Source organism: Brachyhypopomus gauderio, chromosome 8 (assembly GCF_052324685.1).
Source record: "Brachyhypopomus gauderio isolate BG-103 chromosome 8, BGAUD_0.2, whole genome shotgun sequence".
In the NCBI taxonomy this organism is placed as follows: domain Eukaryota; kingdom Metazoa; phylum Chordata; class Actinopteri; order Gymnotiformes; family Hypopomidae; genus Brachyhypopomus; species Brachyhypopomus gauderio.
In genome coordinates this window covers 16,448,324-16,459,860 of record NC_135218.1, presented here as the reverse complement: position 1 = coordinate 16,459,860, position 11,537 = coordinate 16,448,324, and the positions used below count along the sequence as shown (strand labels likewise).

General features: G+C 38.9%; 2 protein-coding genes across 4 annotated transcripts in view; one reads left to right on the top strand and one right to left on the bottom strand.

The window, feature by feature from the left end:
• Positions 1–937: 937 nt before the first annotated feature.
• On the bottom strand, positions 938–7,715 carry ak4 (adenylate kinase 4). 2 transcript variants are annotated; one of them, XM_077014943.1, is made up of 7 exons: positions 7,559–7,715; positions 6,096–6,132; positions 5,744–5,888; positions 5,053–5,172; positions 3,420–3,592; positions 2,810–2,928; positions 938–1,324 (listed from the first exon to the last, which is right to left on the bottom strand). In XM_077014943.1, exons 1-7 carry the CDS (start codon positions 7,573–7,575, stop codon positions 1,198–1,200), a joined length of 738 nt encoding a protein of 245 aa, XP_076871058.1. In that variant the 5' UTR covers positions 7,576–7,715; the 3' UTR covers positions 938–1,197. The 2 variants fall into 2 exon arrangements, with proteins under 2 accessions (XP_076871058.1, XP_076871059.1); XM_077014944.1 differs by having other exon boundaries at positions 5,053–5,169.
• Positions 7,716–7,875: 160 nt separating this feature from the next.
• Positions 7,876–11,537, top strand: part of jak1 (Janus kinase 1) — a 28,222-nt gene continuing 24,560 nt past the window's right edge. The window contains exon 1 of one of the 2 annotated variants that reach the window (XM_077014937.1): positions 7,876–8,028. The gene's annotated coding sequence lies outside the window, so the exon portion shown is untranslated. Of the gene's footprint in view, positions 8,029–10,634; positions 10,879–11,537 lie in introns of those variants that run through there. The other variant, XM_077014936.1, reaches the window with a different exon arrangement.

The window sequence follows — 11,537 nt, the reverse complement described above, 5'->3', positions numbered from 1 at the left end:
CTATTTGACAAGTAGAGTAATATACTAAGGGTTTTTTTGGAAAGTAATATCATTTAAGAAAAACAAGATCAAATACTTGTCTTGATTAGCTAACTTTTCTAACAAATGCCAAACAAATGTATTGCCACGTGTTGTGTTGAGCTGCAGTGGTACACAATGTGTTGCCAGTACAGTTACTGAGTGAAATAAGCTAATGCCACACTACTGATTTCTAGAAATAACATGTTTTTATTTCTTTTGAAGAAGACAGATTGAGATTTAGAATACAATGTAACAATGTATGCATTCTGTGTTCTATTACATTATGAGCTGCAATTTCTACAGCAGCCAACATTTCACAACCTTAGGTTTTTATATGTGTACTCAGACAGAGAGAGAGAGATTTTCATGAAAGATTATTTTCAAAAACACTACTGACCTATTTTATTGCTATTCACAATTCAAACACATCACAGATTTTACAGTATGTGGCGTTTGACAGACAGTTGTCATTTGGTAGCATAGCATAGATTCAATACAATTAAGGTGTCCTGTAACTGTAACAGTTCTGTAGGCCTGAGCCCGGTGAGCCCTGATCTCCAATAGTCCAAACATACAAAGCTTTCAGCACTAATCATATCTTACACTCCGATTACAATCTCCTGAGACAAATGCATACACAGCATTATCAACTGTAAATGCACTCAGTAACTAGCGTTCACATAGGCACTCTGATGTGGGAAAAATCCACTGTATAGTAAGGAAAGCCAGCTTAATCCACAGACACATATTACACATCAGGGGATCTGTGACAATTCTAGGAAATCGTGTGTATAGTCATTGTTCTGCAGCAGGATGTAATTCCAGAAGACCTTTTCATTACCTACATCGTGATTTCATGTATAATTGCTAATATACTGCAAGGGTATGTTAATTGGAATTTTGCACTTAATTTAACTTGTGAACATCTTTGTGTGAATTTCCTTTTTTTTTTAAACTATGTTACTACAAAAGAGTGACCAGCATTTCTTTGGTATGTTCTTCTCTGCACCTGCACATGACCGTACAAGAGCATGTCCACATCTCAGCTGCTTCCTCCTCCACTCTACTGCATCCTCTTCATAAAATAAGGAACGTCTGGACTGTTGTAGCCGAGTAGTGACGGTGCAGGTGAGGTGAACCATGGCTGTGCTGCCATTTACACAGTAATCCGCTGCCTCAGTTGGTCGAAGCCTTCTGTGCATCCGACTGGTCTGTGCGGATCTTATTGGAGAGAAGTGAGCTGATGTTGGGCCAGATCCGGTCCGTGTCTGTATCTGAGAATGTGTGCAAGATGCCCTTGGTCCTTCAAATGGACATTATAGAGGTAATTACTATTCACAATCTAAAGACATTGTACATTTACATTTAATTTCTATTTTCGTTAAAATGATAATGAATCAAATTGAAGCACTGCATGTTCCAGTGTAATGACAGCATACAGTAAAAATATCCAACAATGTTAATTTTTACACATATTATAATGTCACATATAAAACAGAAACTACAAAAGTATTCAATCTGCTAAATGTTCAAGAACAAACATAGAAACTGAAATAACTCCATAACAAATAATCTGTACTGAAAGAAGACAGCACAGTGACAATAATTCATGATCATGAAAAAATGAACTTAATTCCTCCCCCTTTCAATATAATCTCTATAGCACTGCAGCAGTACTCACTTTCTATATTGCATAGTGTATGCATTAGGTTTGCTGGGCCGATCCTCTCACAGTACCTCACTGGTTTCAATAGGGAATAGATCCAAGCCACACCTCTCCTTAGAATGTAACACATGTACTCACCAACCCTCAACAATCCAGTCTAGCACCAACCTGCCAAGCTCAGCCTATCAATGCTCGACTTGTGAAATTGTGCTCAACTGACTTTATGCCACAGTTAATCTGGTCTCAGATTAACTCTGTAAAAGTCAAACACTCGCTATTTCACTAAACATTATCTGTAAGAGTGGCAGTCTTCAAATCACCATAGAAACTGCAGAGTTCTGAATTACAGGCGAACTGGATTAGTATGGACTCTGAGAAGATCTCTTTCTGAGGACCGTTCATAAAACCCTACAGCGATTAACTCCAAAACTTTGTATATCCAAAGTTTCACCAATAGTCACAGCGATGAAAGGAGTGGTGTGTATGCTCACAATTCCTGAAGCTTAACATACACCATTTATATTAATTGGTCACATTCCTGGCAACACCAGCAGAGAAAGATACACGAAGCCCTTTCGCTTGCCACAGCTGTTACGGACACCACCGTCACCTATGGACCTGCTGGTCTGGCATTCGTCCAGCTATGTAGTCTTACAACTATTTCCTTATTTTTAAAAAATAGGTGACAATTGACTCTTACCTTTAGTAGTACTAATGGCTCAAAGGTATTTAAACCATGCATCATGTTGGAGATACTAGGTAAACATCCTGCTTACTCCTACAGCACACGGCTGCGCTGACTTGGCATTAAATATTGAAATGTTAACTAGGGAAAGTGTTTTATTGAAGGTTGGTTGGGAGGATGACATTCATATGAAGGCTGTCACTGGATCTTTTCCCATCACTGGCCATGTGCAGGTGCTCTGTAGCCGAGCCCCTCAGTAGACACACAGGAAAATGCTAAGTCCCTTACGCCACCATGCGACATTTTACTGCATTGCTTAGTAATGGGAGTTAAAGACCACAACCCCCACCTATAACAAATATCTGTGAATATCTCATGCCTAGCTGTAGGGAGCTTGCTAAGCCCTCAGACACACACTCCAGGAGGTGTTCACTTACTTATATAAATCTATGACTGGCTTGGCCACATCTTTGTAGTGCCTCAGTCTGGCAACAAGAGCCTCTGGTCTGTCATCTTCATGCTGTATCAGTGGCTCCCCACTGATATCATCCAGTCCCTGCGTAAAACCATCATCATCATCATCATCATCACTTTGTCATCCCATGCTAAATTTACTGGAGTTAAAAAAATTAAATGCAACAAGTACACAAAGTATATAAAGAATGATACATTAGACAAACAGAGAATAGGTAGTTGTGAAGAAAGGGTTTTCACTTCCCTCTTCTGATTACAGTCCCCTCTGAAACATGCACACACAGCATTAACTGTAAATGCACTCAGCAACTAGCATTCACGTTCTTAATTCTGTGAACATCCATTTGCTTATACAACACCTCAGGAGCCAAATTCAATCAAAACATGGAGTGCTTGGAACAGTGCCAACACCAAAAGCTTCTAAAGACACCAACTAAAATGCATATTTTGCTATCGCTACCAATTCAGCAATTTATAGCTACTCCTTGTATCATTGGTTCATAAAACACAGCATCCTATCCTTCCTGGCTCTGCAGTAGGTCATCCGAGGACATGGAAGCAGGGGGCGTGTACCTGTACGCGAGGAGGGTTGAAGCACATGTTGTAGACCCTCCCACTGGCCGGGTGGATCCAGCGATGTCTAAGCCTTTCCTTCAGCGTCTCTAGGGGGATGTTGAGACTAATGACCACGTCCAGCTCGCAGGCATGGTTCAGGGCTTCAGCCTGCGCCAGGGTCCGCGGGAAACCTGGGGCAGGCGCAAACACACAGCACTTCACTTAAAGTGTTTAAAACACACTCATTTTGGTCTTCAAAAACATTTTAACTTGGCCATGCTGTCTGGTAATTACCAATGCTAAAAATATAAAGTGATTTAAATACATAGAACTAGTAGCATTATTGTGCCACTTTCTGTGACATTTTGGTGTGGTTTGTAAATGAGTAACCACTAATGTCTTTTAGTTTAGATATACCAAAATACTAAGGTCCTTATATTCCAGAAAAAAATGTAGTCTTACTGAGTCTACTGTTTAAGAGTAACCCATTGTTTAAAAACCTTGACATGGAGCTGGCTGGAACTCAGCTTGTTTTTAGGTCAGACGACACTTAATCACTAAGCGTTTTAGGATCATTTTATCAATTTAACTGGAGAGACCAATTTTTTACCCAAAAGTAGAAGTGTTCACTTGATTGAGAAGAATCAATATAAAATGTCTGATACTTTTTTATGTTGCAATATATTGGTATTTTGAAAATACACTGTAACTGGTCTTTGAAGAGTAACAGTATAGTTTCCTATAATTATAGTTTTTCTATAATTATATAGAATTCCTAAAACCACTTAAAATACAGTGGTGGGATATTTTTATGCACTTGTTAAGTATTATTAAAAGCACTTATTCTGAATGGTGGTCCTCTAATCCACACATTCAACATTAACACGCGTGAGGAAGGAAATGGGAATCTAACATCTTTCTGTCCCAGAATGCAGCTGAGAAATTCTCGTTTTACCTCTAGCTGCAGACAGATGTCACAGCCATGTTTACATGTTTTAATGGAGAATGTCTTTTGAGCTCTTTCCAAAGTACATCAAAAGAAGGGGAAAAAACAATGTAGTTAAAACACTAATGATAGTTTTTTTGGCAACGGTACTGAAGTAGCAATTGTGTGAGGTAGTCTGACTCATGCACCACTATGCTCTACCTCTTTCTGTCTAGTAACAGCTCGGCTAGACAAGTCACTGTAGCAGGAACCAGAACACATTTGGAGCTGGTGGATCAGTTCCACTGTGGGCTCAGCAAATGCAGATTTTCTCCTTCCTCTTATCACTGCTGTTCTGCCCTTGAGCAAATTGCTTAACCAGGGTTGCCGCTGCACCACACGGCTGTCACTTCTATCCTGAAATAGCAGTGTTGCTAAAGTGCATGCGGCTTGAGCAAGAGAACACAAATGCGAGAATGAAAGGCATACTCATCCAATTTGTAGCATAGCATTTTTTGTTTGTTTGTTATCTTGTATTCATGCTAAATATACACAATGTTAAACAGGCTTGAATGTCAACAAGCAGCAAAACGTACCCTGAGGATCTACTGGAACCCAAAAGTTGGCAAAATAAATAATGTGCATGCTCCTCCATGTTCAAGCATGCGTGATGGATGCCAGCAAAATGTGCAGGAGTAACTGATGGGGAGTAAGTGTGTACCGTACCATCCAAAAGCCAGCTGTGTCGGGTCATCTCCTCCAATCGGGGAAGCAGCAAACGGGTCATGACGTGGTCCGGCACGAGCAGGCCTTTCTCTATGTACGTTTTAGCCAAGACTCCAGCTTCTGAATCAGGGGGGAATACCAACTGAACAACAGCTCTCAAGAGAAGATTACCCTGATTAAAACTATTTACATTATTGGAGAAGTGGTAGCAAAACTGCAGTGATCTGTAATCGGGAAACATGGAACATACACAGTACAGTAGCAATGTGGCATTGTAGCATAGAAATGTTTGTTGACGTTTTGCCAATTTGATATAAAGGCACTTATACAACTTTTAAAACATCAACTCGATTTGATCGGAGAGACGAGGAAAGATTAATACAAGATTTTATCTGATACAAAGCTAATGTCAAAACCTAACCTTGAACGCATGCCAATAAAACTTGGAATCGGAATAACGTATCTTCCTTGCAAAATCGCATGTCGTAAGGGAATAAAACAAGTAATGACTTCCTTCTCTTGGAACAAAAATGACAAAAATGCGCCGTACTGCAAAAAATGGCTTTTAAATTGCGTTTACCTCGCATGAACTCCCTAACGCAAAGACTTCCTGAAGGCTTTCCCACCTCCACAAACTTGCGGACGTACAACGATTTCGACGAAAGCGTCGGTTATCAAACAGACGACTCACCAGTGTTTGCAGTAATGTTCTCCCGGAGAAAGTCGCCGCTGGACAGATGTTGTAGGCCGAAACTCTGCGCTATTCTTTCCGAGATCGTCCCCTTCCCCGAGCCTGGCGGACCCATTATAACGGCTCGGAATAATTTTGACATTTCCTTTGAAAATGATGCATTTACAGTGAAAAAAGTAAGATGCGTTTATCCATAGAACACGTACTGTTCAACGTTACATTATGATGGAAAAACGTTTAAAATGTTGTAACTTCGCAACTTTACAAACAGGATTTGAGGCATTAGTAAAATAAAGAGGACAAAGAGCGACAGGAATGTTGATATAGGAAGCAGCAGAAAGACTCTCCTCACCTGATAGCCCCCTCTTGTAGTGGATGGTGCCTTTTCGCTGTAAAACGTATATGTTTTACTGTTAGGCTAAAGTATTATAGTTGCCCTCCACCCACTTCTACATTTAGATGGGGGCTCTGCAAATGAATGAGCGAGAAATCCCAACGCCCTATTACTTAACGCCTCCCAGTACATCGCACTGAGCGGAAAAAAACGCAAGTTGCTGGTGCGCACGAAGCAAGATGGAATAATGAGGCGCGCACAGGATCATGGGTGTTGTAGTATTCATCACAAACGATCTAGAGTATAAACTTCAGCTACGTGCAGGCACTCGCTTGAGACCCCTCAAGGAATGCAATATAACAACGTGCTACACGTGAAAAACAAATTAAGATATTTAAGGGAAACCCATGAAGTCTTTGACGTGTAGAAAATTAATAAATTACGAAATTTATTAATTTTACGAATTATAAAATTGACTATCTTAAAAGGGGAATACGTGCAAGGACGCACCTGCATTTACGATTGCATTACGCAGTTTTGTTACTTTATTATTGCGGGCAAGACTCGATGCAGTGGTATGGTATGGCACAACGCAATAAAACCCATTGATGTAGTAATACAGTAAATGGGATACCAAAGTGATTTACAACAGTTTCCCAGGTGACAAATCTTCAAATGCCTAATTTATCCCAAGGTTATCTACTTTGCAGTGTTGGATGAATGAGTGGGTTAAGAGCACACTTGTTGACAGTGGTGTAGGTCTAAAACGACCCAAACGCAGCTGTGGCGTTCACAGGTCCTCCACACACGGCGTACGTCAACTCCGCTCTCAGCTATATCGCCACGCCAATAATTTACTTCTTAGGAGCCTTACGGTGGCGTCAGAGCATAATAGATGTGCGCTCAACACACCTCGGCCGTGCACTGTTGACAACATTTGTGAGGTAGGCTCGTTTCTTCTGCCTTCTGCAAGACAATGAGTTATTCTTCAAAGACGCACGGCTGCACTTGGAGCGCCAGGACCCGGAAGCCTGTTATTTTATTTGTCACATGGCTTTGAGATTTCAATATCAACAAAAAATGGCGACAATCACGTTGTTCGATGTGAGCTTGCTGCGTCATTAAAGATATTCACGTAAACACAAGAGTGAAATGTGGAAAAACGTGGTAAGTATCTTGACAATTTATAAAATATAAATTATAGCTAACTAATATAGCGATATTGTGTAATATTTTGTGCTGTATATACGTGGTGTTTATTTTTGACATGAGGGGTGTGCGCGCTGCTGGGCGTTAGCGCACATTGTACTGTACAAATAAGACTACTTATAACACGCAGAAAGCTGCTCTTTCACTAAAGCCTAGCATGTGGGTTGATGCTTATCGTGTTTTGCAAACCATTTGAGACACTTTCACAATTGTAACTCAAACGTTTAAAAGTATATTCGTATTACATGTATAATTTATTATAGTGCACTGACCTCACGATACATGGCATTCCAGCGTGCTTTTAGTCTAACGTAGTTGCAGAGTCGAACAACAAGACACAGCCTGCACTAGTTTACACAAGTGGCACGTTTTTCAACAGAACCACCAGGCTACTTTAATACCTACTAACGTGTGCTTTAAATATGTTTGCGTCGATCGGTATTAAGACTTCATACTTCATAAAAATTAATGAGGCGCATCAAAGTGCTAATTAGGATTCTGAATAATTTTTTTGCCCAATTGTTTTAGTGTTGCGCAGATGTGATGTTAGATCATTTTGGCAGGCGTTCTCACTGTCCTGTGACGGCAAACACGGTGGCTGATGGAGTTGTTTACAAGAAGAGATTTGCACGGAGGGCGGGGAGGATCTGGGAGGAGTGGAGCTGAGCGCCATACGCCACTGGACTCCCAGAGAGGAACTGAACACTGAGGGTGGAGCTCCAGCAATAATAACAAGTTTGACGTAAGGTGGATGGTTGGTATTAATTATTGAGTGGCTTATTGGGTCTGTGCTTTCCAAAAAAACATAACGCGTTGTTACTCTTAAGAAAGGTACGGCTAAGCTATGTTACTTAACAACGAATAAATAAAAAATACTTATTTCGTGCTTTTTTATTTTGTGTTAAGCTTTTTATCTGATTAAGTAGACTGAATGAGTAATAATCTTTTGATGATCGCAAAGGAATTTAATCCATAATTATCTAATGACAACATCTTAGTATGTGTAGCATGGTAATACATGTATATAATTATTTATATAATTACAATGCGTTTTCATTTTTTGCTTTTGTTTTCAAAATACAAGCACAGTGTTCTAAAGTATTGTAAATGCTGTTTTAAAGTTTTCTTTCTTCAGTTTCTTCTTCTTAGTAACACCTTTATAATAGTTACCTCACTTGTTTCACAAATCAATCAGATGATTCCTACAGTAAGGTGACTGTCACTGATGTTTACAATATGTCTAAAGGCAAGATGTCAGAAAGAGAGGTTGGACGGAACAGTACTGGTTCTCTTCACGCTGCTCGATGTGACAGGCTGCCCTGGTTCAGTTATCACAGTGCTGATGCTGTCCGTCTTAAAGGTACAGTACTGTGATAACTGAAGGATGGCAGCCATCTTGACTTCAGGGACAAACGAAGAAACTATAGATGTCTTCTTGCATTCGAGTCAATTTATATACAGCCTACCAAATGATAGAATGTGTTTCTCTCTGTCAAGGTTTGTATCTTAACAAATAAACAATACACTTCCCAGGATTACTTTCTTTTATAAGCAATCATTCGTTTTTTTTAAATTTGTTAAAATTTTGTTATTTATCGACATCATCTGTCGAGTGTGTGTCTCTGTGTATAAAACATGTTTAGAAAGTGTTCCTTATATTTCTTAAATTCATATATTTATTAAAAATAATTACATAAACTTTTTATGCAACCTGTTGCATTGTAAAAATCTCTCTATTTGGGACAATAAAGAAATATGGAAATCCCTTCTATCTTAGATATCCCCTACACTGAGTCATCTGTACATTCTAGATCTCTTTCATATGGTGCATTCCTTCGAGTTATCAAATTAGTTTGGAAGCAAATATGCCTAATATGTCCTTTTTAATGATTTAAAAAAGATTTGAGGGGCCCTGTCTGATGTTATTGGAATTATTTAATGTCAAGCTAGATTCACTTCCGTCGTTTTCCTCTTCTCATTTCTAGTGTATTATTGGACGTCCTAATGATATACATACATGCATGTGGTTTAACTTTGTTTCAAAATCCTAATTTGAAACACAAAAATATTCCTTTAATCATGACATTTGTCCACTCTCTCGTTCCTATATTTAGCCTCTTACTCATCTAACGTCAGAAGTTTCTAGTTGGACTTTAGACTTTAGATCTCTATGCATTATTGTATCACATTACCTAAAAGACATTGCATTTAACATCAATTACCTCATCTCATTAATGTTGTGTTCAATAAGTCATATTTATACTTTTGACTCATTAATGATGAAATTAGATTGTGTAATATTAACTAATATAAGACAGCAGTTACAGCAAGTTTTTTTTTTCTTGAGGCGAGCCACAATGTTTCTGAGTGCCGATATTAGGCTGCTTCTGATGGGAATAGCTACAGTCTCTACATGGTTCAAATCAATATATTATTGATCTCTGCCAGAGTCCCTGAGTGCTCTGTCACATCAGCCTTCTTGTGAAACTGCAGCCCACATTTTCTGGCAACTCATCGGATTGTGAGGACGGGAAGTCCCTCCCTTTCAGGGCAGGCTAAGCCTCTTGGTCTTAAAGACCTTCAAAGTATGTTCCTCCATCATCACAACACAATGTTAGACATTGCGGTGTAGGGTCTTAGAATGCGAAACTAATTGTTCAGCCAAGAGATTATGAAATAGTAGGGGAAATGTATATTTAGATTAGCTCAAATCAATACCGTTTTGTACTCTTAGTACTAAGACAAGGCTGTTCACTATCTGAACTGTAACTGAACAATTCCCACTTGTATTAATAACTAAATATGATTTAGTAATCTTATCTAGGCAGATGATGGCTGAAATTTGTTAGAATAAGTGAAAAAATTACAAAAGCAAAATAAGTCATTGTAATTGCAGCTTGTTCTAGATCTTGTTCTAGCTAAAAGACCACACATTAATGGAGACGCATAATAACTATAGCCTATATTTATTTGATTCTAGTGACGAACATAAAATCGTAAATTACTGCATGGTTCTTAGGCAATGATTAATGATGTCTAAAACAATGGTGCAATATGTTATTATTATACATTTTCTATCAATTTGTTAATGTGTAATAAGAAGGCTTTCTTTCTGTTTGGAGTCTGAGCTATCCTCTTGAATCGCACTGAAATATGAGCGATTCATTTATTGCCATTTAGTGCCATAAAACAGTGCCTGACCCATAGCAAGCTCTATGGATCTGCAATGGAGCTATACGCCTCCTAAGAGTTAACACAATTGGTAACCCCGTTGATTGAAGAGTAGAGCAGCCAATAGACGCCAAGCAACACAGCTGTCGGCAACGCCTTATTTTCGGGAATCTTTAGAAGCTTGACAGAGAAAGGTTAGACAGCTTGACTGTGTGGTGATCAAGTCCGCCGTTAATATATGTAACGCTAAGTCGGTTATGAGATTAGTTCCACAGAAAAAAAACTCCACGCTGTCTTGGTGTGACGTTAATACCATCTACTTGTAAGAAAGAAAAAACAAAGAAAAACCAAGAAGGTTTTATTTTTAACTTCAATCACTTGTGATGATCAAAAAACAGCGGAAGTAACTTAGCTTGGCGAGGTAAGAAGGAGAAAGCTTTTCTCTCGCCTTATGTGGCCAGCTCGGCGTACTTAATGACTAGGATGTCCGTTTCACTTGTGTTTAGTTGAACTAGGATACAAACGATTACAGACCTGCGGGGAAACAGTCGACCAGACTACATGTAGTAACAACAGAATATATGTCTATGCAGCTGGTTCGCTTGTTTTTATTCCTCCATTTTTTAACTAGGTCAGCTAACTAAGCTATCGAAGTCTTGTACGTTATCTACAGTTTCCATTAAGCTGGCTGTAAATATTCTAAACCGCGAACCAGTAACAGTTTAAACCCAGTTAAATATACAGTCATGTGCATTTAAGCCTTTCAACAGTGTAAGTTGTCGGACACTTTCAGTTGAACGTCAGTGTGACAATATCAACAAACGTGCTACATTGTCCACGATTTCTGACTAAGTAGTTCTGCGTAAGGGATTAACTGATTCCTTGATTTTACATACATGATTTTAGATACTTGATATATATACATTCCTTTAATAAATTGTATGTTAAATAACGGAAATAAGTGGTCATCGATAATGATGGATGTTTTTTCTCAAAGTCTTCTATGCGCTGCCTTCTTAAACATAACTAGCTACTGTCGTGGCTTTTAAGTACAATAATATCCGATTAAATGGCACTCTT